Raw genomic sequence first — 26,691 nt, forward strand, 5'->3', positions numbered from 1 at the left:
AGCATCAAACAAGGCATTTCGCTTTCATTGCTTGCTCGATCAAGAAGCATATCGTTCCATACCATAGAACCGGGTCATGTTTGTTTCCCCTTCCCCAACGCCAGACAAAGCCTGACCACGCTCGAAATAGTACGCAACTTAACGACCAAAATCTCGTACAGAAGCCATCACTTGATGTGCTGCGTCTAGCTTCCAGCTGTCCGTTCTTCGTGCCCACGATACACGCCAGGCCGCATCCTCCACGACCGCAGCCCTCCCCCCCCGGGGGTCCCCTACCAGTGGCTCATCTCGGATCATTACTACCGATGCAGCTCCCCCTGGTAATTAATCGTACACGTGTGGGCCATAGATACACACACATCTCAAAGGGATCCAGCTAGGCGGTCCCAGAGCCCACCCGAGGTCTTAGCTTCGGGTGACAGGATGGTGGTGTTCCATGCCTCGACACCGTCGACGAAGAGTTGGTAAGAGAGGGAGCTCTTGTCGGTGCCGGGGACCCTCTCGATGGTGATGGCGCCGAACTTGGAGTTGCCATTGTGGATATACCTGTTTGGTTTTGTTAGCAGGTTTATTCCCAGGAGTGATTGTGTTGCACGCCAACATCGCTGCTGTGGTACACAGCGGTGGGGGGGGGGGGGGGGAAGGGACTAGGAAAACGTACTTGAGCTCCACATCTTCATCGTCGGTCTGCTTATAAGTGCCCACAGGTGAATAGAACTGGCTCAGCGGGCTCGCAGAGAACTCGTACACAGTTGCCTTGTCGTTCCATCTCGAGTCCAGAGGCGGGGGGAACTTTGTCGCAGCAAACTCGTGCCTATCTCCGGAAAGCACGACGACGCCGACGCCTCTAGCAGCAGTGTCCCACATAGCCTCGAGGACCTTCTTCCGCTCCACCAGGAAACCGCCCCAGGTGTCCTGTCTGTTGACAGGCCAGTTCTTTGTGAACGGGACTGACGAGGCGATAATCTTCCACTGTACGCCCTTGGGCTCGGGCTTCTGCAGGTAGGCGATGAGGTCGTCAAGCTGATCTGCACCGAGCATCGTCTTCTCCTCGGCTGCATATGGGATCTTGTTGTTGGACCGGTAGGACCGCGTGTCCAGCATGAAGAAGCTGGCCGGGCCCTGTGCGAATTCAAACCAGGTCACACCTCGGCTCTTCGTCCCAGCTAAGCCCGCCCTCTTGACGGCGGGCGGGTTAGCCGACGTGTGATAATGGTGCCAGGGGTCGACTGCAGCCTCATATACACCCGTCTGATTCTTGTCCCAATCGTTCTTGATCTCGTGGTCGTCAAGGACGTGGATCCAACTAAAATTCTGCCCCACTTGAGGCCACTCGGGTGATGCATAGACGGCCCTGTACTTCTGACGGTAATCGGTCACATCTGTTCCCCACCATTTGGGCACATCGACGTAGATGAAGTCGCCGAGGAAGAGCATGAATTGGGCGCCGAGACCGGGTAGGAGTTTTGCGAGGTGTCGCATGCCGGGGATCGAGAGCGGGTGGTCCAAGGGGCTATAAGGTAGGCGATTCACTATGCAAGAGGTGGAGAGGAAGGTGAACTTTCCATCATAGTCCTTTGGGTACTGACCGGCCCGCGGCGCGGAGGTGAACTCGCCCGAGTGGCCGTTGGAGCTCTTCCAAACGTAGGTGCGTGGTTCCCTGTGCACTGCAGGCACGGTAACGACAGCTGTGTAGTCGGTCTCGTTGCTCGTCCACCTGACCCCGCCGACTGTCTGCCAGATTGAGGTGTCGAAAGGAGGCTGAGGGTCCTTGAGCCGTGCCTCGATGGTGACGGGCATTTTCGACTGGTCTGGCTCCCGGACGAGCAACTTAGCCTCAGTTCCCGAGACGTACCCAAGCCTGATGAAAGACAAGTCGTCACCGGTGATCCAATGCTCGGAGTAGACACGATCAGCCACCATGAGCACGCACGCTACGTTGATGAGCAGGGTGCCGAGCGAGATGGCGAGACTGCGCGGGTTCGGCATGCCGGTGAGGAGGGAGTACAATGGGCTGACGGGAGGCTCTCCAACGACGATTGTCTCCTTGACCTCGAGCTCTTCGATGACAACATCGTCACCTCCGTTGCCTTCGCCATTGAGGACAGTGTCCTTGATGAGAATCTCGGCCTCCTCGTGAACTTCATCGTTCTGCAGACTGTTGAAGTACGTGGAGATGAAAGTCGGTATGTAAATGGCGAATAAAGTGAACACGACCGGTGCCATAGGCTATACACAATTTTTTTTCTCAGAATTATACACAGGGAGCATGCGTGCTTCTTGCGTTCAACTTACTGGCAATAGACCCTGTTTTATATGTTAGTTGACCTGGAAACACAGAACCTGGTAACGAAGAACTTACCCATCTAAGAAAGAAGTACGACCCCAGCCTGAGGACAACAGATGATACTGTTGCTAATTTCGTTTGAACTGCCATTGTTGTGAGAAAGTGCAAGTCAATCTCACCGACTGTTCATTACGGAATCCTCGGCGGAAACAAAGGTCGATGTCAATAATTGCTAGTCAGGTATCAAGAGAGACACCCTGAAGACGAGAGATGTGATATCAAATATGAAGAATTGGTGAAGTAAGCTCTCCTGGACAAGCTGACCAAGCCTCACGAACACAAAGAGTATTGAGAGCGTAAATTAGGACTAGGAACAGGAGAAGAGTAGGAAAAGAGACAACAAGCAGCAGGTGCAGCAGGCTGTTCTTTGTTGTTTTATGAAACATTACTGACAGGGCACACTACTGTGGCACGGCGTTTGGCCACACTGCAGAGCTAGGTACGTCATTGGTCCGCCTGCGGGTTCACGCGTTGGGGAGCACTGGGAGCTACTGGAGCCACCCACTGCCACCGCATGCAGTTGACAGGCTACAGGGGTTGGTCACGCACTAACAATCCATCCAGGCTTAGCGCCCCCAGCTCTCTGAGACCCCTGAAGCCCGGGGGCGGGAAGAGAGTGCCTCAAAAGCTTCCACCGTGGCCTGGCCTGTGTCGCGACAGCTGTTATCGCTCGGAACCGCTTGAACATTTACCAACCTGTCCCCGAGCACAGCAACACCACACATCAGCGCCCATCATGCAGCTGACAACCCTCGCGTGCGGGCTGCTCGCCCTCTTTGCCTCTCAGGTGTCGGCGACGGCATTGACCTACAAGCTGGTCGCGAACGAGAAGGCATGTTTCTATGCCAACAACCAGGAAAAGGCCCAGAAGATCGCATTCTACTTTGCTGTACGTTGCTGCTGTCCCCTCCCTTTGCAACCCTTTCCCAGTGCCTACCGATGATGCGTTCAGGAAGAGCTGACCAGACTTAATAGGTACAATCCGGTGGCTCTTTCGATGTTGACTTCGAGGTTACCGCCCCGTCGGGCAAAATTGTCACAGAAGGCACAAAAGAACGCCAGGGAGACTTTGTCTTCACGGGCAACGAGATCGGCGACTACTCGTTCTGCTTCAACAACGAGATGAGTACAGTTACCGACAAGTTCGTCGACTTTGAGATTGCCGTACGTCACCTCACGTCCCTCCCCCCCCCCCCCTTCGCGGCGGGTACTTGGGCTGTTCTGTCCCCCCTTTACTCACCACCGCATGATATTCAGGTCGAGAACGAAGCCCGAGTCGACCTCCCATCAAAGAAGGGAACTTCTCCTGAGCAGACCACCTCCCTCGAGGAGTCCGTTATAAAGATCTCTGGCCAGCTGTCGACCATGTCCCGCAACCAGAAGTACTTCCGCACGCGCGAGAACCGCAACTTCAGCACTGTCAGGAGCACAGAGAAGAGGATCGTCAACTTCAGCCTGGTGCAGTGCGGCCTCATTATCTGCATGGGCGCTCTCCAGGTGTTTGTGGTGCGCTTCTTCTTCCAGGGCGCGAGAAAGGGCTATGTATAAACCATACGAGCATAGTAAGAGAAGAGAGGGGAAGAAAAGAGAGAGAGAAAAGGGGAGGGGGTTGTCAATACCCGAGGTGCTCGAGTTGGTCATGGGAGTTTCATGCACGGCGTTTACTCTGATAGCCTCATCGGCGGATGTCACGAATCGGTTTTCTAGGACAGGGAAAAGAATATCACGATCAATCATAGAATGAGGAGTATGAATGTTTCTATGAGAAGTCCCTTCATAAGACCAGCCATATAGTACTTGAGCTGATGATCCCTTCTGACTGATGAGTATACTCTGAAGATAATTCGTGGACAACATTCATGCCACCTGTAACTTGAAATACAGTGATGTTTGAATCTGAATGCTCTTGTTCACGCTGGATACCAATTATACGCCTCCTTCGTTGTTCAATTGCATGCAGGTTCGCCGCGCACGACGCCTGGCATTTTGGGCTTAGGTGAACATGGGGCGTTTCTCTACTGGGCCTGGTGCAGAGGTGTGGGCGCTAGTGGCCCGTGCGACAGGCAAAACTGCACCCAGGCCAAACATACACTGTAGAAGCCCGCCCCCGTCCGACCTAGCAACTTCTGGAAATAATTAATCACCTCCGCCTCTCCTTCTTCTTCACCACATCAACCCCAACATCCAGCGCCATACCCCCTCCCAACGCGCCCAGTATGGCTTCCCTGGCATCCGCCCTCTCGCAATCCCTCCCGAAACCAACCTACACGGGCGAAGACGAGGAACTCCCCACGCGCGCCACCCAGCGCAGCGGCCCACGCATCGTCGGCCCCGGCCACTTCGACGAGACCGCCGTCGTTCTCAAGCGCGCCGGCGGGCCCCCTCTCTATGGGCAGCGGGTAGGATGGCGACCGCGTAATCCAGAGGACTTTGGCGATGGCGGCGCCTTCCCCGAGATCCACATCGCACAGTACCCCCTGGACATGGGCCGCAAGGGCGGTTCGGCGTCCAAGTCGAACGCGCTGGCCCTGACTGTCGATGCTGACGGCAAGGTGAACTACGACGCCATCGCGAAGCAAGGCCATGCCGAGGGCCGCATCGTCCAGACGAGCTTCAAGGACCTGATCCCTCTGCGGCAGCGCGCCGATGCGGGCGAGCTCAACCTCGAGCGGCCCAGCGAGGAGGAGGTCGCCGCCACGACGGAGCGGACCAAGGCCGCGCTGGAGAAGCTGGTCAGCGGCGCGGTGGCATCGCAGAAGCCAAAGAATATCAATGTTGGCGGGAAAAGAGACCCGACATTTGTGCGGTATACGCCGGCCAACCAGATGGGCGACAGTTCCAAGAAGCAGGACCGCATCATGAAGATCGTCGAGAGGCAGCGTGATCCGATGGAGCCTCCCAAGTTCCGAATCAAGAAGATCCCGCGTGGACCGCCATCACCTCCGCCGCCCGTGCTGAGGTCGCCGCCGAGAAAGCTGACGGCCCAGGACCAGGAGGACTGGAGAATCCCGCCGCCTGTGTCGAATTGGAAAAACCCAAAGGGATTCACGGTACCGCTGGACAAGAGATTGGCTGCCGACGGGCGTGGGCTTCAGGATGTACAGATCAACGACAAATTTGCGCAGTTCTCAGAGGCCCTGTTCATGGCGGACAGACATGCAAGAGAAGAGGTCAAGCAGCGGGCACTCATGCAGCAGCGCCTGGCGGAGAAGGAGAAGCAGCAGAAGGAGGAGAACCTCCGGATGCTTGCACAACAGGCACGGGAAGAGAAGGCCGGCAGCAGCAGCAGACGCAGGTCCCGGTCTGGTAGTTACGACAGCCGCTCCGACGCTGGGTCGGCATATGACAGCGATGACTCTGCCGTCCGTGAACGAGAGGAGGCACGCAAGGAGAGGCGTCGTGAGGAAGAGCGCAAGCTTCGGCAGTCACGCATGGGCGCGGAGCGACGTATACAGGTCATGGCCCGCGAGCAGAACCGGGACATATCAGAGAAGATCGCCCTCGGCCTGGCGAAGCCTACGCAGAGCAAAGAGGGCATGTACGACTCTCGGCTCTTCAACCAGACCAGTGGGTTTGACAGCGGCTTCAACGAGGACAACCCGTACGACAAGCCGCTGTTTGCGGCGCAGGATGCCATCAGTAGCATCTACCGACCACGTGCAAATATGGACGATGACGATGAGGCAGCAGGCGACAAGGAGATGGAGAAGATTCAGAAGTCAGCCAGGTTCGGGGAGGTGCTGGGGCGCGGCAAGTTCAGGGGTGCTGAGGATGCAGAGGCCCGGGAGGGCCCAGTGCAATTCGAGAAGGAAACAGCGGACCCGTTCAATGTCGAGAAGTTTCTGTCAGAGGTGGAGCAGTCCTCGAGCAAGAGAGGATACGGTCTTCAAGAGGCCGAAGACCGCAAGTCGAAGAGGCCCCGCGTGGAAGATGACGACTAGAGTGAATAATAGCATCTGCTGGTGGCAGCATTCCCAATGGCATCACAATTTGACATCTCGAGCATCATCTCATGGGTGCTTCACGGAAGGAGTAGCGAGCTCGGAGACTTGTGCCTCATCTCATCACATCCCAGCTGTAGATGTGCTGGGAAAATAAAATCATCACACCTTCGTTGGCGGTCTACTCTGGCGGTATTGCTTCCATCAAAATAATTAAGCTTCTAGACCCCCAAAGCATGTGGTTGCAGATCAATGCTCGACAACTTTCATGCTCGCTATTTTTATGCAGGGTTCGAACTGCTCCGGATCCTGAAACCAACCTTGGGAGAAAGCGGCGAATAAGCTTGCTCTCTCTCTCTCTCTCTCTCTCTTCTGTCGACTCGACATATTGAAAGGGAATAGAACGTTAAGGTTCGGGGAACGAACAGAGAAACAAATCCACGTGGACCAGATTTATTGAACGGCCTTCGAGCCGCGAGAAAATCAATTATCCGCTTTCGCTGTCGCAACAGAATGGAGCTGCACATGCCTGAGACGGAAAGCTGATTCGCCCTTGGCTTCGCACAGCTCTTGGTACCATGTCGGGAAACATGGGACGGAAGTTGAAGTATCCTTCTTCACTGGTCCTCGCTGCTGAAACTCCTTCTGGTACAAACTGTGTTGAAGAAGGCGGGGCCTTCCAAGGGGTGGGGACAACAGCCAGCATCAGAAAAGCAAATCGCTGGTTGAAGTACTCCCCCCTCACGAACATGATCTGCGTCAACTTTTCCCCCGGGCAGCTGTCAACCACAAAAGTCGTCCATCTTTCATCCCAGGCCCTGAGACAGTGCCGAGAAGGCAGCAACAGGCAAAGCACTGGCCCCTTGCCAATAGACGACTCCGTGCGCGACCCATGTCGTCGCCTCGTCCCATCAGAACCGTCCACGAATCCTCCGATCATTGATGAGCCCCGGTTGCATATTGTCTTGGCTCGATATTGTGATAGGACGGATGACATGCATAGACAACACGGCCTCATCTCCGACATCAACGTCTTGGGTTGGGGAAAGACTCCTCCGGCTTGGGTCTTCCGCACCCTCAAAGGCGCTTTCCTCGCCATACACTTTCTTTCTTGTTTTCTTCCCAGACATGTCGAGATTCAGAATGTGTGTGGCACGCAAGTGCGTTGTCATCTACCCGTTCATTGCTTGAACTTTGTGGACCCGAGGGGCGAAAACAGGATTGTGTAGTCAAACACAGCGGCTCGGGCAAAGACGACGACGCATAAGGAAAACATAATGTTGGGATCACTGGCGGCGCTCGCTTGATCGACTGGATATCTAACCTGTGTATCCTCCCCCTCCCCCTTCTTGTGGATTTTTCTGCCCTGGCTCTTGTCGCAGATGGTGTAGTCCTCCTCTGTAATTTATTCAATATTATTTTTTATGGTGTCAACACCAGCAGCAATTCTCATGGTCTCTCCATATCTGTTTCCTCTGGCCAGCATTTGGGCGCTCCTTTGAGAGACAAATCAAAGTCTGGAGGAGATCTGTTACATGTTCCTTTCCCTATAATGGGCAGGGACTGGTCTAGAAGATATCTATAGGCAACTTACCTGGTGAACCCGCAGTGTCGTTCACTCCAGCTTGGGGTCGAGACATAGGCGACAGGGCTCGTTCTTCAACAAGAGGTTGCTATTCCCAAGGGAGATATGCCTACACCCTCTTTCAGGGTCAGCCTGGCTGGGCTCAGCTTGATCCGGGCTCCAGAAGGCCCAGCACCCAGTACATCCTCCATCTACAGCCAAGACCGATATTCATGGACCTCATCGGTTTATAGCCAGGATGAACCACTTCCTGCGCCGGCAGAAGACAAGAAGCCTCTACTGCTCCAGCGGGCGGACACAGACCTCTCCGCAACGTCCTCCGCCAAAACTCTGCTCACCATCTACGATGCAGAGACGATCAAATCCCTGGGCTACAAGCCCTTCGAGTACTGGAAGGGCCCCAAGCCAACTGCCTACCCAGTCGACTTTCGGAAGCAAAAGACCAATGCTGCCAAACCGTCCCGGCCAAAGACACCTCGGATTTCGATCCTCAAATCCTCATCAGCATCTTCCAACATCGCCCTCAAGCCGATACCTCACGTCAGAGTCCGCGAGCTGAAGGGGTACATGGATGCCGAAGACACCCCACCACGAACGCCGACGATAAAAGAGAGGTACCGGCAGAGGCAGGCTGAGCGCGCAAAGAGGCGACGCGATCTTGTGCATGGAGGCGGCAATTGGCCGGGCTGGGTACCCGATAAGAAGGTACACATGAAGAAGCAGCAGCAGCAGCAGCAACAACAACACCGAAAATGGACGCGAATAATAGGAGACGAGAAGAGGGAGAAGCTGGAGGAATGGGACCTGGAGAAACGGCAGTCGACGGGATCGACGGTCTTTGTCAACAGGATAGAGAGGTGGTGGGATCCACTGATGTGGAGGCGGCGCATTTGGGGCATCCTCGGCATTCTCCTGGTCCTCTTGACCGCTGGCGGTCTCATCGCTGCGATGGTATCGTCCAAAGCCAACCTGGACGGCCCTGTTCTCAAATACAGGACATCAGATTACCACCTGACCCGGGCCTTGGTGACCGAGGGCTTGCGTGTTCCCTCGTCACCTCCGTAATTTTCGCCTTGCTTCGTCATTTCTCTCCAAGCAATTCACCATATCCCAACTTTCTTGGGGCAGACCCAAGGCGTCTTTGTCCAGCTGGCACTTCCAGCCTTGACTAGATCAAACATTCCCTATCTACATATTTTACTATACAATACGAAATATGAGAGTTTTTAGCGGAATCACTAGAAACCCGAGTGGAATGTGTGCCACACAGATGGAACTGCCATTGAAAAATAGAACTCTAATGATGTCTAGCGGGGATGTCCTGTACGCCGATGCTCTTATCACGAGCTTGCCACCGCCAACGCCCTCAACCACCCGTAACGCCTTGAGCCAGAAACCGTGGGCATGCATGTAAACACAACTGTACAAACCCTGCACAGAGCCTTCTCATCTTATCCTCGTTTGTGCGTGTATTCCCACCTGTTCTTACAAAGGACTCTTCTCCTACGACTCCTCCTCCTTGGGCATCCTCATCCAAGCATCGATAGCTGCGCTAAAAGCCGCAAAGCCCGCACACCCAACAGCCGCCGCCTGCGGGCCGCCATGCCGCGCGAGGATGGCCCCCGTCATGCACCCGGCCGCGACGCCGTTGCTCAGCTCGTTCTTGGCGCGGTACCCCTCGATGCCGCACTCGATGCCCGAGAACAGGGCGCCGACCATGCCAAAGTTCTTGGCCGTGCTGAAGGAGCGGGCGCCCATGTCCTTGAACCCGATCCGGAGCTGCTGTTTCCACGGGAGAGAGGAGATGGGGGTCTGGTTGGCGCCGGGGACGGTCGCTGTGTGCATGGGGGTGTCGTAGGCCATCTGAGAGGGAGAGGAAGAGAGAGGAAGATCAGCCCACGGTCGCGTTATAGAGAGAGCAAATTAGAGTGGTTGGAAAGGGAAGGAAAACATACAGAAGCCATAAAAGCACCAAACAAACCGCCCAGCCCGAAGCCCATAACTCCAGACATGACAGTCTTCGCGTAGCACGACTCCATCAGGCCTTGCATCTTACGCATGTCTGACATCTAATTACGTCTTGTTAGCATTTCATTTTTGTGGTTCTCCCTTGTCATACAGACAAAGGACCAAGGACAGAGGGCCTGTGGCCGTGGTGCCGGGCAAGTTGCGCTGATCTGACTGACCATCTTAACATTGGGATCGTTTGGGTCCATGGCGCCTGCACCCGACATGCCCGGCAGCGGGGAAGGGCTTCCTGCGCCTGGGAAACTCATGATCTTTTCGGACAGAGGTCGTGGCTCGAAGAAGGGTGAGCGTGGAAAGGGCTGCGGGCGATGGTAAGAAAGAGCAACGACGAAGTAAATGGCCAGAGACTTTCGATTTATTACACGGAAGCGCTGGTTTGGCTGCTAGGAAGATTTTTGATAAGATAAGATCCCGCCAACTTTTGCAGTGGGCCGGTCTCGGGCCCCCAAGGCGGTTAGCTGGGCAGATGTCAGACACCAACGAAGCATTCCACGTCTCTCTTGTTTGCTTTCTTTCAATTAAATTAATATAATAAAAAGAAAAGAAAAGAAAGAAGAACAACAGCAAAGAGAAGGATAACTTGGCTTCGATATTCACGTACGGTTTTGGTAGGTCTAAAGAATCGTTTATGCAACGACTAGTCTTTGCTTGCCAACAGGTTTCCGGAGAGGCGAAAGAAAGAAACAAAAGATGCCCGCCCGCGAATTTCCCCCACCCCGTCCCCTGGCGTGTTCATGTCAATATTCTTATTGTCCCACTCCTGCGCCCGATGCTTGCTGCTTGCTGAACATATGAGATGTCGGCAGGCTAAATACATACAAGGCCGATCCATCAGTTTCTTCCGAGGAATCTTCGGTTTGGTACACAGAGCGTTGCATTTTAAAATCGTACTTCGCCCCTTGATGCCAACTACAAGTCCGCCACGCAGAGCTACTTAAGAAACAGATCTCCAGTACCATTGCGTGCTGACCGTGTACGGTCAACATGGTCCAATCCGAGATTATCGTCGTCTTCAGTAGCCAGCTCAGTCAGAACATCATCTGTACTTGAGTTAGCATTTGAGCAGAGAAAGAGAACAAGAGGCGCGGGGGGGGGGGGGGGGCTCCTCCCCGTGGCCAGCTTACCATCTTGAAGGTAGTGCACCTTCGAGTACGGACGTCGGACCAGTGCGAACTTGATCTTCTCAAAGCTCTTGCCCTTCAGACCTGTCCGCTTCTCCAGGCGCTTCTTGGTATCGCTGAATTTCTCGTCCTATATATGCCCGCGTCAGCCGGTAAATCTTAGCCTGGGAATTGCACCTCCGCCTACCTTGACAAGTAAGAACCTGAATGGCATGCCATGCGCACGATTGGGCTCATTTTGAAAGTGGAAGCAATTGATAAAGTCCTTATCTGTCGCGTCCGCTTCCTCCTCCAACATCCGCTCGGCGACGAGCCCGGTGTACTCGTTAATACTAATAACGGGATACTCGCGGGACATCTCTCGGAAGATTTTATGATTGTTCACCTCGAACACCCTGATCTTACCCGCTTCGGCCTCGTCGGGAATCTGGGCCTTCTTGACGACGCCACTGATGACGTCCTCAATGATTCCGTTCTTGGCCACCAGTATATCGAGGGGTTCCTGCCATTCCTGTTCAGCTGATGACAATCGTATCAAAACACACGACAAACGCCCTTACCTCCTTGGTGATGCCTTCGCTTAGCCAGGTGATCTTAATGTTCTTCTTGGTATCAAGCTCAGCCAGACTCATGTCTAGTACCTCAAAGTACAATGCGTCGTTCCTGTGGCCCTGGTTGAGCGTCGAGTACCCGGACGGGGTCAGGATGCTCTGCAGGGTTTGATTGGTGGACAGCCGCTTTATGGCAACTCTGGGGGCAGCAGTGGCGGCATTCACTGTATAGAAGCGCAGGTGTGTTGGGTCCGCCTCCAGCGCGGCACCAACCTTCTCGGCCAGCTGGTCGTATGTGATCTTCGCACTAAGAACAAGCTCAAATGGAGGGTACTTGTTGGGATCAGCTCGTGTTGGGTGCGCATGGAACTTGACCGTCCTCTTGTACTGGAGGAAATCGTAGTACTCTCGTGCGTCCTCGCAACGGTCTGCCTTCTTGGCACTACACCACCACCTGTTAGTGAGGGCCCGGGAGAAGAGCTACTGGTCGTCATCAGGTCACTTACAGTTCCTCGGATGCCTTGTCGCCCAGTCCGAGCCTCTTCTCAAGACCCGATTTCTTCTCAGTCGTCCTCTGAAAGCAGACAATGTCGCCGTCCTGGAGCTCAGCAGTCTTGAGCGTCTGTTTCGCCCTGAGGCTCTCGATCATGGTGGGCTTGATCTCTTCCCAGAGCATGACCTTATCATCTCCAGGCAGCTTCTCGCCCCAGCCCATCTTCTTACAAATCAAGGGGACAAGTTCCTCGACCTTCTTTTCCTTGTTGATGTAGACGTGTCCTATACCGTGGAGAGACTGGTTCTCGGCATCGAAGTGTTTCAAGAAGAGCAAGATCAGGTCATTCTTCACCACCATGCCGTTGCTCTGGCCCTGGTACGTTGGCCAAACAGCCTCGCCCTCGGCACTGACCTCCTCCGCAACTTCGACCCAAACACGAAGCATGTTGTTGTGGTGGCTTTGGGACTTGTTGTAGCTCTCTTCCACCGTCAGGCGCGTGTCCATCATGGGGGTGTCGGGGCGGACGGTCTTGTTCTGTCGATTCACCATCAGCCAGAGGCGCACTTTCTTCGGATCCTCTTCAATGTCCTCGGCGATGCGGTTGACAAGGTCCTGCACGGTGGAAGAACGCAACGTCCGATAGTACCTGGGCGCAGACAGATCCAGCTCGGGGTTCGCCTCAAAGTTTCCGAGATCCGTTCCGCCATGCTCTGCGAAACTAGACGGCACGATGGCCCTGACAGTCATGTAGAGGTGCTGCTCCTCACGCTCTTTCCTTCTAGCTTCGCGGATGGCTGCCTCCTCTTCGAACCTGAGACGCAGATGCTTGGGGATATCCTCCTGGGTGACAGGGCAGAGGATATTGTCCAACCTGGACTGCCGGATGTACACCAACATGTAGGCGCTGTTAGGGCGCATAATAGGCGCTTTCCTCTGCAGAGGGTTCCGGACATTGTTCTGCGGTTGCCGGTACTCGCCGCCAAAGTTGTCTTCTAGCACTTCGCGACTTGTCGCCTTGGTCACCTTGTCGTCATCGTACTTGTAGAACCATCCCTCCTTGTTTGGCTTCAAAAATGCATAGTAGTGACCTGCATTGAGGTCACCACTATGCACTAGCACACCATGCAGCTGGTATGTCCATGGCTGAGACTTGTCGGCGTCCTCCGACAGAAACGGCGACGCGTCGAAGGTCTCGGGGAACTCATACCGGTCATTGATCTTCGTCATGGTGTCCCTCATGTAGTCATACTCGAAGCGCTTGAGCTGCAAGTGCAGGACATCAGGAAAGCTCATGAATATGACACCCTTGTTAGCGTCCTGCAGCTTGAACTGGTCGCCTGCCATGTACTGGTTCTCGCCCTCCATCTTCTCGACCTGGATGTAGTCTTGAAAGCTCTCCTGCAGGTTCTTGTTTCCAGAGACGTTGAGCTGGACGTCCCAGAAGTCTTCTACTCGACTGGATTCGTAGTCGACGTTGATGCACGATATGTACGTCTTGATCTTGCCGCTGAACATCTGCGGCAAGACGTTCTGGGCCTTGGTGCCCTTCATCTTTTCTTCCATGCGCTCCATCAGCTTGCGCGACAGCTCCTGTACGTCCTGCTGCTCAAAAATATGTCTCGTCTCCCAGCCAAAGGACTTGGTCAGCTCATTCGTGCCTACTGCCGAATTCGAGGTCTGCAGTTGGTAGAACAACCGCTGAAGTGTGTAGGCGCTGTTGTTCATGCTCTCTTCCTCCTCGGTCGGGATCTCATACACAGCCTGCACACACACGATGGTCAGCAATGAGCTACCCACCACGAGTGAGCATGACAGACTCTCACCTTCCGGAACGCATTCGTGAAATAAAGAGATTGGAGGAGCGAGTTCAAGTAGCAGGTGGCGCCCTGATTCTTGAGCCCGACAAAACCTGTTTCTTTTTTTGAATCGTAATTGTTGAAATTATGCCATAGCACGCCGGTCTCGTCTTCCACGTGCCGGACGTACACAGTGATATTGGCAAAATCATTTTCGATCATCGGTCGGTTCGAAGCATCCCACGCAGCATACATCCGCCGGTTCTCGAGGAATTTTGTGAAGCCCCAATCACTCTCCTCCTTGGTGAATCTGTGGTGAGCGCTGTGATGGGCGAAGATTGTGGGCTCGTTCGGGTTCCAAAGTACCAGAGCAAACTGCACGCAGCAGCTCCAGTCCTCGGGGATCTCGTTCGCTTCGAAGCCATGTTCCAGGTATATCGAGCATTGGTCAACGTTGTTACCAAAGGGGAAGAGCAATATCCGCCTGTACACTGACATTAGCTCGCGCACAGCTCAGATCCTGGGGATGGACATCGACCGTACCAAGGGAAACCAGCAGCCTGAAAGATAGGGCCGTGCTCTTTCTTATTCTGCGCGCGCCAGTTCTCAATCTCCCATGTGAAGACGGTGTCGGACAGGATCTTGGGCTCCTCGGCCAGGACCGGCAGAACAATCTCTTTCATGGCATCATCTGTTGTGGGACATCAGCATCTCCTCCTCCACCACCTCCTCCTCCACAATTGTCATGCCACGCAGTGAGGACGTACAGTCGTCTGCCCTCATCAGATCCTGCAGCTGTTCTGCCTCTGTTTCGAGATTATCTGGGTTGATGATGGTGAGATTATCCTTCTCGGCGCCGTTCTCGGTTGGCTCGACGATATGTTCCTCGGGGTCGACCATCATGTCGTTGGGGGAATGCATGTCTGGGTTGAAGGCCTCATCGTGCACATCCAAGTTAGCAATTTCGGCGCGCAAGAATTCCCAGACATCGTCCAAAGGCGGTATAGAACTGCGGGTACATGGAGAGGAGGGAGGCAGCTGCACAGAGAGGGGAGGCGACGGTGTGGAGGGGGCCGTGTGGTCGACGGGGCTTGAGGCTGTCGCCCTGGGTGTATGGAGGGACACCCAGCCCTGTTCAGGCGGACTGCTTCGGGTACGACGGGACCTCCTCCCGAACCTTGGAACAAGAAGAGGCATGATGGAGGAAAGGGAGAAGTCCAAGGCGTAGTAGAGATTGCTGGCAAGAAAACAACAACAAATATTTGGGCGAGATTGGTAGGGTGAGACTATGGGATGGTGAAGGTGTCTCGGGTGGAGGGGTTACATGAGGGATAGGAGGAGTGGTGTTGATGCTTGAGGATTGACTTACCATCTTTGTGACAAGGACCAAGACCTGCCCCTTTGTTAAGCCTCGAGGATGTAAATGAAGGGAAGGAGTGAATAGGTAGTTGTGGCTGTCTTGTCCTAGACAGTGTCAGGAGCAAAGCAGTGAAGCAGCTGCAATGGACGAGGTCTTGGTGGTGATAGGTGCCGGTCGAAAATTGAGGAGAAAGGGTTGCACGTTGGCCAAGCCCAGGAACACGCTGCAACAGGGCTGGAGAAGAGAAAGCAAGCGCGTGTTTTGGGCCAGCAGCTAAGACGTCACTGGCAAGGAATCAACAAAGGTTGACTCTGCTGTCCGTCAGAGACAAGCAGCAACAGCCAAGATGGAGAGATGAGGATCATAAGAAAATAAGTAGCATCACCAAGGTATATTCCTGAGATGTTGAAGTATAGATGTTGTTTTGGTGACCATGTGTGAAAGTTTGGGGACTCACCGTGCAAGAACTTGCAAGAAGTAATCACTAGAGAAAGAGAGAGCAGTTGTAGTGATTGCAGCCTACTACTGTTTTGCTGAGCACCCTAAGAGAAAAGTCGCTGAAGTGTTCCCCCAGTGGGGGACCGACCGACTGAGGCGAAGCTCACTCCTCTCCCTCTCTGACCCCAACTTACTTAAGCCTCAAGGCGTCATCCCTGTCACTGCCCCTCGATGATATGACGTTCACTTCTTGCTCTACTATGTAGACTAGAGTGGCACTACCTACCTGGCTTAGGAGTGAATGCAGCAGGTACTGGTACTATCCCCTGGATTTTGACTTCCTGATTCCGGGTCATCTCTCCCTGTCTGCTTTCTCCTGTGCAAGATGAAGTATACTAAAATAACACAATGTCTTGGTCATGAGCTTCCTCTCAATCCAATGCACTGAAACTAACCAGCATAGGTGGAGGAACTATGCCAACAAAAGGCCTTATTTTGGGTAAAAAGTGATTGGTGTTGGATGAATTGCAACCATTTCGCATGCACGTGGATTGGAAGGATAATGTTGGCAAATGAAGGAATTCATCAGCTAGGAAATTTGAGTGCTTTTGCCCTGTGCCTCTAAATTTCTGACTCTCCTGAAAGAAAAAATCCTGTGACTTCTGGGGGTAGGGCTTATTGAAATGCCCGTTTGACTGTAGTTTAGTACAGTGTTCAATACTTAAGATACTATGGTTTTGGTGGGGTAGCATTACCCCTTCCCATACTGAGCTCCCCACTTTTGAGCTGCAATGACTCTCAAAGGGGGGGGGGGTCGAACCACAAGCAAATGCATCACTCCTCGGCTTGGCTTGGGGTCCAAAGGGGCCTCGAACCTGCCACATGCATACAGCATTCCTTGTTCTGTCCATTCCCTGAAATCACAAATTCCCCTGGACAAATCCATACCTTTCATCGCATCTCACGAAATTAAAGGCACTCTCTGCTGTAACGGATCAGTCATTCATATGGCACCGGTGCCGGAAGAATGTCACGATCGGTGGGCCCAAGGGCATCAGACATGATGAGCCTGGGCGCGAGGACGAGACTGCATATCCAAGATCCAGCCCTTGGTCTGCTGTATCTGGCCTCGAGGCCTTCTGGAAATTCTCCACGGCCACACTTGCGGCGACACGAGCAAACACGTGGGGTGCATCACAGGTGGAGGGCCGTATCCATTCTAGATGAGTATGTTTCTGTCTTTTGCGTAGGTCTCGTGGGTGTGTGCGTAGCACTCTCTGACTTCCTGCCTGAGATAGCTGGGTGAGCAAAGAGGCCAGGCCCATCAGCTTGCGCCAGCTCATGGTGTTCGGGCGCTCTCTGAACGAGCAGAGGCTCATTAGTTCCGCCAACTATGTGAGAACAGAACTGCCGAGGAGGTACGTTGTCGCGCGCAGGAACACTTGTTGCAGGGCGCCTTTTTTGCTGACCAGGCCCGGTCTCAAGGCTTGCCCATCGCATCCGAGACATGCAGACGCTGCCATACTGTGTCGTGGCGAACGAGCATTTCAATGATGTCTATGAGCTGTACTATGAGGCTTTCGACAAGTTCAGGAGGGTACCCGAGGTCCGGACCCTCGAGGACAACGACGCCTTCTGCGAGGTCCTTAGTGACATGCTGAAAAAGCATCTGTCCGTGATTCCAAGACTAGCTAACGGTATTCTCGAGACAAGTGCGGATGGCATGCTCCCAGCTAATGAGTTGGATGGGTTCATGAATGCCATCCTGCGATCAGTAAGTACAATAACCAGATTTTTGCAGGACAATTTCTGACAATACACAGCGGATCTCCCGCCGAGTCATAGCAGAACAACACCTCTCACTTACAGAGACTTTTCATTCGCCCACATTTACGCCCGGCGTGAAAGTACAGGACACCGACTTCATCGGCAAGGTCTTCTTGAAATGTAACGCCGCAGACACTGTCCAGCGTTGTGGACGCGCCGTCCTCGAGCTCGCCAGATCTGCGTATGGAGAAGACGTAGTACTCCCGGAGATCAAGTTATCGGGCCATCTAGATGCCAATTTCCCGTTCATCCTCAGTCACATGGAGTACATCACCGGTGAGCTGCTGCGCAACTCCGTTCAGGGTGTCATTGAAAGACAGCTGCAAGAGGGTGCAGGGAAGTCGAAACCGCCGCCAATAGAGGTCACCATCTGCGAGTCCTCAAAACACGTCGTGATCCGCGTCTCCGACCAGGGCGGCGGCATCCCGCGGGACGTCCTGCCATACCTATGGTCATTCTGCAAGGGCCCACACAGCCAGCGGATCCTCTCGAACCTGACCCAAGTGCCCATGATGGCCGCCACGCTCCAGGAGGTCCGCGTCGACGAGCCCCCGGAGAGCGACCAGAGCAGCGAGAGGACGAGGCGGAGGCGGCCGAGCACCAGCTATGTGAGCTCACTGTCATCCCTGACCAGCAGGCCGCCCAACTTGAGGTTGGGCATGGGGTTACCACTCAGTAGGATATATGCCGAGTACTGGGCAGGGACTTTGGAATTACAGAGTCTTTGGGGCTATGGCGTCGATGTATTTTTCCAGGTATCCAAGTTGGGCAACAAGAACGAGCAGCTGCTGACGAGGGCCATGATGGATGCCGTGTAAGGGACAGGAGTTGGCGCATTTCCCGAGTGACGAGCGTGTGTATATAGACATGTCAGCTACGCCTCGATGACGGGTCGGGCGCAGGAGCTGGTAATCAAGGAGGCGGTATTTTGCATCTTAACACAGGTCCGGGTGCATTTTCAACCGCTTAGGGTAAATTCACACTCAAGACACGTTTCGAAGGCGGATCAGCCATCCTCATTAATTGGTATCATGAAAGTGACAGAAGATTACATGGTTACTGTAAAAATAAGGTAAGAGAGGCCTCGCAAATAATGGTCCTCGAGTGGAAGCAAAACGGTAGACCAGTAGGCATCGGCTGTCCCACGTCGATTAGGACTTCCGTGTTCTCACCCGCTCGAAAATAATAAGAAAGCGACAAAGTGTCGGATGAATCTCCATGGCTTGCCCACACTACTGACCGAGACGCAGACTCGACAGCTGCAAGCAGGGTCCAAAGGCATATCCCAAATGGCTCGCAGCCCTCTTTTGATAGAAAAACCTCTTTTGTGTGTGTGATGCCCACCTGCCGGGGCAATCATGGACTCCGGATCGGAATGAGCGAACCGGCTCTCAAGATGCTGACGCTGGATAGGTCCTAAGCGGTCACCTCGTGGCCCTAACGACGACCGTGGCTGCGGACGGCAGTGCCCTGCATCTGCTCCAATTCCTGCTCGAGGGACTTGATCTGTGCATGAGTCTGCTCCAGATCCTTGTTAAGACGGTCGCGCTCGGCAATGAGCTTCTGCTCCCACTGTCTGAAACGCTGCTCCTCGATCTTGACCTGCTCGGTGAACCGCTTCCGGAGGGCCTCCTCTTCCTCCTTGTACTTGGGGTTGTCCAGCTTGCGCGGACGCGCCTCGCCGAACTTGCGGGTTTCCATCTGTTGTGCACGGTAGGCCTCGTAGTGCAGCTCCTCCGTGGTGTGGATAAGGTCGAGCATGTGGGTGCGGATGAGGATGGAACGCAGCTTCTTGAAATCGCAGTGCTCCTCGTTCTCGACCTCGGCAACACCCCACGAGTATTGACGGCCCTTCACGATACGGCCATCGCCGGTCTTGACGTCCTTCTCGGAGCCGATGACGGCAAATGGCATGGCAGCCATCAGGCTGCGCGCGTGCTGAGCAGCCGCCTCATCGTCCTCCTCGACCGGGGGCTGGTAGATCTTGATGCTCTGGGCCTCGATGACAGCGCGGATCTGATCAAGAAGTCAGCAAGCAGCCAATACCTAAACTGTGGGGGTGAAGGGTAGGGCCTTTGTCCTCAACGTACACGCTGCTTGAACTTGGCGAGGTCGCCAGGGCTAAGGGTATCAGCCTTAGCAATGACGGGAATCAAGTTGACGCGAGAGCAAAGACGCTTCATGACCTCAATATCGAGAGGCTTCAGAGTATGGCCTGTAGGCCGGATGAAGTACAGGCAGGCGTGGACACGGAGGTCGATCTTGTCATTTCGGCGGGGCTGCTGCTCCTGGAGCATGTAGGATTCGTGCTGGTCGTCGAGGAACTCGATGATGGGCATCCACGAATCTCTGTTGTTGACATAGTCACCGAAGCCGGGAGTGTCGATGACGGTCAGGCGGACTACAAAGGGTCAGTTGATTGCTTTCTTGTCGTGATACGGCAATTCTTCCCCCCTTGTTCCTTTTATGTGCGACGTACCCTTGAAGAACTTCTCTTCCAGCTCAGCCTTTGTGATCTCGATCTCGACGGTCTTGTCGACCTGCTTCTGGTGCCTGCGCTTGTGATCGGCATAGTTCTTGATGGTCGTGGAGAAGAGGGTGTTGATGAAGGTCGTCTTTCCGAGACCGCTCTCGCCGGCAACCTGTTGTGCTGGTCAGGACTCGTGACGCCCTAGTCGATGGGTTCAAACGCCGCCTGGCCAACTTACCATAATAGTGAAGGCTGCACCCCTCTTGGCCACGATCTTGTGCCTCTGGTTAGGCAGCTATACGGTTTGTGAGTCAGCATAATATTGATCCATGGGGCAGCTGAGAGTTCTCGAAGGCTGAGCTTCCAGGCTTCGCGATTTCGATGGGAAAGGGCGGAGACGTGCTCCCGGAGCTGCATACATTGGCAATGCCGATCGGACTGGCGCTGTTCTCAGCCATTTTTGTGCGTATTGGGAGGTAAGGCGGATGCTGTAGATGGTCCAATTGATGATGTTTTGTTGTTGGTGGTTAGCACCAGGATGGAGCTTCGTCTTGTACAGGTGGAAATCGGAAGTTGTCTCAGCAACTGGGACTGGAAGGAAGGGGCGGTTCTTGTTGTCGATTGACAATTTGGCGGGAAAAGGTACGCGCAGATGGTCCAATTTCCTGACCACTGTTGGAAGAAAAGGGGTCACCGGCAGTCCCCAGCAGTACCTTGTCGACGTGGACCGTGGGCGTGGTCCCTTGCAGGGGGGAGGTCTCTGTACTAACCCTCTGTTTGTGGAGTCTTGACGCACAGACCAAGTTGAAGAGTGAAAAGCCAGCACTATCTCATAGTACGAGAACTTCCCTATACAGCCCCCCTCTACTGCATGTACTCCCTGGTTGGGATGACTCGTTGTATCTTTTGCTTGTGTACCATAGTAAATTCTACCTGCTTTTGTCTCTGCTTTCCCCAGATAAGATAAGGCCCATTAAATTTCTAGAATTTCCATCTTCAGAATCTCAACGAGTGTTCTTGCTCGACAGGCATGGACATTTCTCAAAGATGAAGACTGATTTCAAGTTCTCTAATCTTCTTGGAACTGTCTATAGCAGGGGCAATCTCCTGTTCAACCCAGATGGTACTCATCTCTACTCTCCGGTAGGGAACAGGGTGACTGTTTTCGACCTGGTCAAGTATGCGACATTGCGACGATCCTAACAACTCTGGGACAGACTTGCTGACCGTCAATGGCTATAGTAACAAATCATACACCCTCCCATTTGCCCACAGAACGAATATCGCGAGGATAGGCCTTACGCCACAGGGCAACCTCCTCCTCACAATCGACGAGGATGGGCAGGCCATCTTAACCAACGTCAACCGTCGGATCGGCGTATACCACTTTTCCTTCAAGGCCGCTGTCACCGCTCTCTCGTTTTCCCCGTCCGGTCGCTACTTCGCCGTCGGTCTGGGCCGCAAGATTGAGGTATGGCATGTGCCGTCCACGCCCGACACCAATCCTGAAGGGGAGCTTGAGTTTGCGCCCTTCGTGAAATACCACACACATACCGGTCATTACGACGACGTACGGCATATAGAATGGTCGAGCGATTCAAGGTTCTTTCTCACTGCGTCCAAGGACTTGACAGCAAGAATATGGAGCTTGACCGCCGAGGAGGGTTTCATACCGACAGTCTTGTCAGGACACAGACAGGCCGTCGTTGGCGCGTACTTCTCGAAAGACCAGGAGGCAATCTATACCGTCAGCAAGGACGGTGCCGTTTTTGAGTGGAGATATGTCGGTCCCAAGCGCAAGGACGACGAGATGGACGAGGATGAGGAAGAAGACGAGACGAAGCTGCGCTGGCGAATCGTGAACAAGCATTACTTCATGCAGAACAATGCTCATGTCAAATGCGCCGCGTATCATGCCGACTCGAATCTCCTCGTCGCCGGGTTCTCCAATGGTATCTTCGGCCTGTACGAGATGCCCGATTTCAACCAAATCCACACTCTCAGCATATCACAAAACGACATCGATTTTGTCACGGTGAACAAGAGCGGTGAATGGTTGGCATTTGGTGCTTCGAAACTTGGCCAACTGCTCGTCTGGGAGTGGCAGTCGGAATCATACATACTGAAGCAGCAGGGTCATTTTGATTCGATGAACTCGCTGGTGTACTCACCCGACGGGCAGCGGATCATTACGACAGCCGACGATGGCAAGATCAAGGTCTGGGACATCGAGTCGGGTTTCTGCATCGTGACCTTTACGGAGCACACTAGCGGCGTCACAGCTTGCGAGTTCGCAAAAAAGGGCAACGTGCTTTTCACATCAAGCTTGGACGGCTCAATACGAGCGTGGGACCTGATTAGGTATCGAAATTTTAGGACGTTCACGGCACCCACGAGGCTTTCATGGTCATGTATGGCCGTGGACCCGAGCGGAGAAGTGGTTGCCGCAGGATCCCTCGACTCCTTTGACATTCACATCTGGTCTGTGCAAACAGGTCAGCTCTTGGATCAGCTGGCCGGTCACGAAGGACCTGTGTCGTCTCTCGCTTTTGCGCCAAACGGCAGCCTCCTGGTCAGCGGAAGCTGGGATCGCACCGCAAGGGTATGGTCCGTCTTCGACAGGACACAGACGAGTGAGCCTCTGCAATTACAAGCAGATGTTCTCGACATCGCCGTGAGGCCCGATTCAACACAACTGGCCATCTCAACGCTGGATGGACAATTGACTTTCTGGTCCTTGTCAGATGCGGAGCAGGTTGCCGGCCTAGACGGGCGGAGAGACGCCTCTGGGGGGCGCAAGATTGGTGACAGGAGAACAGCAGCAAACGTCGCAGGAACCAAGAGCTACAACAGCATCCGGTACAGCACGGACGGTAGCTGTTTACTTGCGGCCGGTAACAGCAAGTACGTCTGTCTGTACTCAGTGACAACGATGGTTCTTCTGAAGAAGTTCACCGTTAGCGTCAACTTATCGTTGTCAGGGACACAAGAATTCCTCAACAGCAAGCGTCTTACTGAGGCTGGCCCGGATGGTGAGCTTGACACGCAAGGAGAGGCTTCCGATCGGGAAGATCGTATCGACAAGTCCCTCCCGGGCTCCAAGCGAGGAGATCCATCTGCAAGGAAAAATCTGGCAGAAGTGCGCGTATCGGGCGTGGCCTTCTCGCCCGCCGGCACTGCCTTCTGCGCTGCTTCAACTGAGGGTCTTCTGATCTACAGCCTCGACAATACTCTCCAGTTCGACCCCTTCGATCTGAACATCGAGATTACCCCCGCGGCCACCCTGGCAGTGCTAGAAGACGAGAAGGATTATCTCAAGGCTCTGGTCATGGCTTTCCGCCTCAACGAGGCCGGCCTGATCAAGCGGGTCTTCCAGAAAGTGCCATATCAGGATATTCCCTTGGTCGTGGGGGAGATGCCTGTCGTCTATGTTCCAAGACTGCTCCGCTTCGTGGCTGCCCAGACAGAACAGTCACCACACATCGAATTCTGTCTTCTCTGGATCAAGGCTCTCGTCGACAAGCACGGCGCCTGGCTGACGGCCAACAGGGGCAAGGTCGATATCGAGCTGCGCGTGGTGGCGAGGGCGATCACGAGGATGAGGGATGAGATTCGGAAGCTGGCTGATGAGAATGTGTACATGGTAGACTACCTCCTTGGTCAGGCTGGGAACAAACCTAATTTACAAAACGAAAAGTCACTCGGTTGGTCCTCTGCGGGAGACGAGGACGGCCAGAAGCTACTCGCTGCAGAAGGAGGTCTGGGCATGGCAGATCTTGTCCAGGAAGAGGAGTCTGAGGAAGAGTGGATTGGTCTGTAGTGAAAGATGATGCATAGACCGTCAAAAGCCCGCGCAAATATCAGATAGAGGTCCTTGATACCCTCCAAACTACACTTTGTTCCATGCAGACCGGAATACCCAAGCCTAATGCATGCACTTGCCCAAGTTCGAGATGTCCCGATGCGGAAGTCTTCCAGGGAAAACCGAGCTAAAACTACAATTTGAACTTGTTCGGAATATCCTGCCACGCATGTTAGTCAGTACAGTACGTGACGCTCAAAACAGCAGGGTTTCCTAGTCGTAGTCAACACGGTAGCACTCACGCTCCAAGCCTCCTCGAGACCTGTCGTCCGCACCCACGTCTCCCCAGGCGCCTCCACGGAGTCAGCAATTAGGTGATGTACTTTCATCCACAAGTCATCCCCCTTGATCACCATCCACTCCCGGTCCTCGTACTTCTTTGTTGTCTCCTGGCAGATGACGGCCGCACGCCCCAGCTTGATGGCGTGTCCGTCGTCTTCAACGAAGTTGTGCAGTCGAGACATGATGTCTACAGACAGGGCTGGGGTCAGTGCCTGAGGTACCCTATGTTTGGTAGATCTTTTGCTTCCTTTCTCTTTCTTTCTGGTTTGAAAAGTATTGGGAGGGGAGGGGGATGAAAAGAGCACCAAGAAACTCACCTGCCACCGAGGACTTATCAGTCTTCTTGGGCTGATATGCCTTGAGGTCATCCAGCGAGAGTTCAGGGACGCCCCGTGCAGCGTACTGGATAAGATCGTACCGGATCTTCCACTCGAGAAGGCGGGCTTTTACCTCGACTGGAATCGAAGGTTGAGCGTTGATGGTCAGGAAGATTGGGGCAGAGTTGACGTGATGGCTAGGTTTCCCCCCATGTGTAAGTATGTATGTGCTGATAGCAGTCCCGACGTCTTCTGAAAAAGGGTGGGATTGTTTTGGGGCTGTCAACTTACATCAGGAAGAAGTCAAACTTGTTAACCTTGTTCGCATGGAAACTGGCCGCCGCGGCTGTATACAAGCTCGCATCAAACATCTCAGCCGTCCTCTCGTCCAGGTCCTCAGGCCTGACCTTGACCTTGCTGATGATCCTCGTCATCTCCTCGGGCGCCCTCTTGAGCACCCCATCCCGGACCTTGTTATCATCCGCCATCCTCACCGAGTCCCGCAGCTTCGCGTCCGCCCGCACCTCCTCAAGCAGCGCCACGATGCGCGGCATGTGTCCTTTCTCCCCTTTCTTCCCGTACGCCGCATCAGCCCTCTTCTCAGCCTCCAGCAGGACCTCTTTGAAATTCGGCTGGTGCACACAAGCCTGCGCCAGAGCCTCGGCCACAATCGCCGGCTGCGCCCACTCCATGCCGAACATGAGCTGGATTAGCGGGTGCAGGAACCCTGCGTACAGCCGGACCAGCAGGTCGTCCGCTGCCTCGGTCCCCGCCAGCGCGTACTTGGACAGCACAGCCTGCCACCCGTTGCCCTCCCTGGCGTCTATCTCGCGCTGGAAGAAGGCCAGGAAATCTGGATAGTGCTGTTCTCGGCCGAGATAGCGCTGGGCGTGGTCCCAGTTCTGGAGGTCCGTGACAACATCGCTGTGGAGGGGCTCTGTGGGACGCTGGTAGATGGTATTGTGGTCGTAGCCCTTCTGTAGGACGGTGGAAGAAGCGCCTGTGCCGAAGAGGGATAGGACCTGATGGACGAGCTAGAGGAGGAAGGAAGGAAAGGGGAAGGGAAGAACCGTGTTAGAGACTCCTAACCCTAGCATACAGGGCTGAAGGGAAGGAAAGAAGGGGGGGGGGGGGGGACTTTGCTTTGTGGTCTACGTACATGGTTATGAAATCCCATTTGGTTGAAGAAGACATGGTGTGTCTGAAGCATATTTCGTATGTTAGTCGCCAATGTTTTAGTGCCGCATATGAGGAGATACTTCTCAATAATGAGAGGTTCCACTTGCCTCGAGATCATGTTGGAGGAGCTCAGAGGCCTTTTTGGCCGACTCGTCCGTCTGCTTGACCTTCCAGAGACCCGTTTGCTGGGGGTCAACCTGAATCTTCTGGGTTGTCGCCATGGTAATGCTACGCCTGAACAAATAATGTGCCGTGAGGTCTGCCTTGGGGACTATTCTTCTACCAACTGTCGCGCGTAACATTCGAGTATTACCACCACAATGGCGAATCTGATCCAAGACCACACTTCGAAACGGATCCATTTCGAAGGAGGAGAAGAAGGCTGGCTGGCGACCACGTGCTCTTTTTGTAACAAGGAGTTCGCCGCCCCAATCATCGTCATGTTAGTAGTCCTTCTCCAACCAAGTACCGTCTAAGTAGCTCCCTCCTCCAGTAGTGCGGCAGAGACTAGTTGTTTCCTGGCGTCTACGTATGGAGAGCTTGTCTCCAACACCCGAATGGACGGACATTACCTAAAGGGCGAGAGGCGAGGCTGACTGCACATTTGTCAGATCTGCTTTGCCAGCAACGGAGTTTTGAGCCAACAACAGGGATTTTTCATGGGTTCAACAACCACACCGGCAATAGCCAGCCAGCCAGATTGAAACCAAATGACAACATTGTACGTAATCTGAGATGTGACAGAGATCATATGTATATGCCTTTGAGACAGAAAGAGTGTGCAAACTCTCTGCCACTCGGATCCGAGGGTGGACCGATGCCTCAATGGAGAACTGGAGGTTCCGAAGTGCGAGGTGGATTTTATCCTCGGGTTGCGTTACCGATTAATCACCATATTGGAAAATGAAAGTCTTGTTCATTGTATTGACATGTACGTATACATAGTAATATCGTGTGGAAAGAGTAAGGAGGAGAGTCAAGCCGAAATCGATCCTCGGCGTCAAGGTTGAAACCTGCACATGTCAAAGTACTGACAATGAATTTCTTACTATACCGCCTTCGCGTCAGTTGACATGACATGTCTCTGCCAA

At 54.0% G+C, this 26,691-nt stretch overlaps 11 protein-coding genes across 11 annotated transcripts; 6 read left to right on the forward strand and 5 right to left on the reverse strand.

Annotated features, from left to right (window-relative positions):
- Nucleotides 1-362: 362 nt before the first annotated feature.
- M406DRAFT_285804 (uncharacterized protein) lies at nucleotides 363-2,620 on the reverse strand (the record flags this gene model as incomplete). Its single annotated transcript, XM_040918642.1, has 4 exons — nucleotides 2,363-2,620; nucleotides 2,296-2,307; nucleotides 662-2,229; nucleotides 363-546 (listed from the first exon to the last, which is right to left on the reverse strand). Exons 1-4 carry the CDS (start codon nucleotides 2,435-2,437, stop codon nucleotides 363-365), a joined length of 1,839 nt encoding a protein of 612 aa, XP_040781930.1. The 5' UTR covers nucleotides 2,438-2,620.
- Nucleotides 2,621-3,049: 429 nt separating this feature from the next.
- Nucleotides 3,050-4,050, forward strand: M406DRAFT_101064 (uncharacterized protein). Its single transcript, XM_040914940.1, has 3 exons — nucleotides 3,050-3,236; nucleotides 3,323-3,511; nucleotides 3,605-4,050. Exons 1-3 carry the CDS (start codon nucleotides 3,084-3,086, stop codon nucleotides 3,893-3,895), a joined length of 633 nt encoding a protein of 210 aa, XP_040781931.1. The 5' UTR covers nucleotides 3,050-3,083; the 3' UTR covers nucleotides 3,896-4,050.
- A 522-nt stretch (nucleotides 4,051-4,572) lies between these two features.
- Nucleotides 4,573-6,288, forward strand: M406DRAFT_228131 (uncharacterized protein; the record flags this gene model as incomplete). The annotated part of the gene is made up of 1 exon (XM_040915785.1): nucleotides 4,573-6,288. A coding segment is annotated over one exon (1,716 nt), but the record flags the coding sequence as incomplete, so codon positions are not given.
- Nucleotides 6,289-7,978: 1,690 nt separating this feature from the next.
- Nucleotides 7,979-8,938, forward strand: M406DRAFT_67320 (uncharacterized protein; the record flags this gene model as incomplete). The annotated part of the gene is made up of 1 exon (XM_040925060.1): nucleotides 7,979-8,938. One exon carries the CDS (start codon nucleotides 7,979-7,981, stop codon nucleotides 8,936-8,938), a length of 960 nt encoding a protein of 319 aa, XP_040781933.1.
- Nucleotides 8,939-9,376: 438 nt separating this feature from the next.
- Nucleotides 9,377-10,089, reverse strand: M406DRAFT_320593 (mitochondrial import inner membrane translocase, subunit Tim17/22; the record flags this gene model as incomplete). Its single annotated transcript, XM_040919407.1, has 3 exons — nucleotides 9,377-9,736; nucleotides 9,829-9,942; nucleotides 10,060-10,089. 3 exons carry the CDS (start codon nucleotides 10,087-10,089, stop codon nucleotides 9,377-9,379), a joined length of 504 nt encoding a protein of 167 aa, XP_040781934.1.
- A 742-nt stretch (nucleotides 10,090-10,831) lies between these two features.
- Nucleotides 10,832-14,768, reverse strand: M406DRAFT_245149 (cysteine proteinase; the record flags this gene model as incomplete). Its single annotated transcript, XM_040916309.1, has 8 exons — nucleotides 10,832-10,941; nucleotides 11,026-11,152; nucleotides 11,210-11,524; nucleotides 11,583-12,015; nucleotides 12,080-13,830; nucleotides 13,893-14,349; nucleotides 14,409-14,556; nucleotides 14,633-14,768. 8 exons carry the CDS (start codon nucleotides 14,766-14,768, stop codon nucleotides 10,832-10,834), a joined length of 3,477 nt encoding a protein of 1,158 aa, XP_040781935.1.
- A 1,836-nt stretch (nucleotides 14,769-16,604) lies between these two features.
- On the forward strand, nucleotides 16,605-17,320 carry M406DRAFT_320596 (alpha-ketoacid dehydrogenase kinase; the record flags this gene model as incomplete). Its single annotated transcript, XM_040919408.1, has 3 exons — nucleotides 16,605-16,890; nucleotides 16,962-17,081; nucleotides 17,149-17,320. Coding segments are annotated over exons 1-3 (449 nt in total), but the record flags the coding sequence as incomplete, so codon positions are not given.
- A 47-nt stretch (nucleotides 17,321-17,367) lies between these two features.
- M406DRAFT_354653 (uncharacterized protein) lies at nucleotides 17,368-18,480 on the forward strand. The gene is made up of 2 exons (XM_040922964.1): nucleotides 17,368-17,437; nucleotides 17,487-18,480. The coding sequence occupies exons 1-2, from the start codon at nucleotides 17,387-17,389 to the stop codon at nucleotides 18,306-18,308; spliced, it is 873 nt and encodes a 290-aa protein (XP_040781937.1). The 5' UTR covers nucleotides 17,368-17,386; the 3' UTR covers nucleotides 18,309-18,480.
- A 43-nt stretch (nucleotides 18,481-18,523) lies between these two features.
- M406DRAFT_105584 (uncharacterized protein) lies at nucleotides 18,524-20,568 on the reverse strand. Its single transcript, XM_040915156.1, has 5 exons — nucleotides 20,380-20,568; nucleotides 20,199-20,255; nucleotides 19,970-20,132; nucleotides 19,581-19,891; nucleotides 18,524-19,506 (listed from the first exon to the last, which is right to left on the reverse strand). Exons 1-5 carry the CDS (start codon nucleotides 20,416-20,418, stop codon nucleotides 18,928-18,930), a joined length of 1,149 nt encoding a protein of 382 aa, XP_040781938.1. The 5' UTR covers nucleotides 20,419-20,568; the 3' UTR covers nucleotides 18,524-18,927.
- Nucleotides 20,569-21,007: 439 nt separating this feature from the next.
- M406DRAFT_272334 (periodic tryptophan protein 2) lies at nucleotides 21,008-23,863 on the forward strand (the record flags this gene model as incomplete). Its single annotated transcript, XM_040918145.1, has 2 exons — nucleotides 21,008-21,138; nucleotides 21,203-23,863. 2 exons carry the CDS (start codon nucleotides 21,008-21,010, stop codon nucleotides 23,778-23,780), a joined length of 2,709 nt encoding a protein of 902 aa, XP_040781939.1. The 3' UTR covers nucleotides 23,781-23,863.
- A 92-nt stretch (nucleotides 23,864-23,955) lies between these two features.
- Nucleotides 23,956-25,821, reverse strand: M406DRAFT_344427 (uncharacterized protein; the record flags this gene model as incomplete). Its single annotated transcript, XM_040921974.1, has 6 exons — nucleotides 23,956-23,982; nucleotides 24,065-24,291; nucleotides 24,422-24,618; nucleotides 24,713-25,455; nucleotides 25,581-25,622; nucleotides 25,708-25,821. The coding sequence occupies 6 exons, from the start codon at nucleotides 25,819-25,821 to the stop codon at nucleotides 23,956-23,958; spliced, it is 1,350 nt and encodes a 449-aa protein (XP_040781940.1).
- Nucleotides 25,822-26,691: the final 870 nt, after the last annotated feature.

Source organism: Cryphonectria parasitica, assembly GCF_011745365.1.
Source record: "Cryphonectria parasitica EP155 unplaced genomic scaffold M406scaffold_1, whole genome shotgun sequence".
Classification (NCBI taxonomy): domain Eukaryota; kingdom Fungi; phylum Ascomycota; class Sordariomycetes; order Diaporthales; family Cryphonectriaceae; genus Cryphonectria; species Cryphonectria parasitica.

What these genes read in the sequence shown, in the direction of transcription:
- M406DRAFT_354653 (XM_040922964.1), top strand. Translation starts at nt 17,387, where the DNA reads ATGCTCCCAGCTAATGAGTTGGATGGGTTCATGAATGCCATCCTGCGA. An exon ending in TGAATGCCATCCTGCGATCA is followed by an intron (nt 17,438 to 17,486) that starts GTAAGTACAATA and finishes GACAATACACAG; the next exon opens with CGGATCTCCCGCCGAGTCAT.
- M406DRAFT_101064 (XM_040914940.1), top strand. Translation starts at nt 3,084, where the DNA reads ATGCAGCTGACAACCCTCGCGTGCGGGCTGCTCGCCCTCTTTGCCTCT. An exon ending in AGATCGCATTCTACTTTGCT is followed by an intron (nt 3,237 to 3,322) that starts GTACGTTGCTGC and finishes CAGACTTAATAG; the next exon opens with GTACAATCCGGTGGCTCTTT. An exon ending in TCGTCGACTTTGAGATTGCC is followed by an intron (nt 3,512 to 3,604) that starts GTACGTCACCTC and finishes CATGATATTCAG; the next exon opens with GTCGAGAACGAAGCCCGAGT.
- M406DRAFT_105584 (XM_040915156.1), bottom strand. Translation starts at nt 20,418, where the DNA reads ATGGCTGAGAACAGCGCCAGTCCGATCGGCATTGCCAAT. An exon ending in GTGCAGCCTTCACTATTATG is followed by an intron (nt 20,133 to 20,198) that starts GTAAGTTGGCCA and finishes CCAGCACAACAG; the next exon opens with GTTGCCGGCGAGAGCGGTCT. An exon ending in TCGCCAAGTTCAAGCAGCGT is followed by an intron (nt 19,507 to 19,580) that starts GTACGTTGAGGA and finishes CTTCTTGATCAG; the next exon opens with ATCCGCGCTGTCATCGAGGC.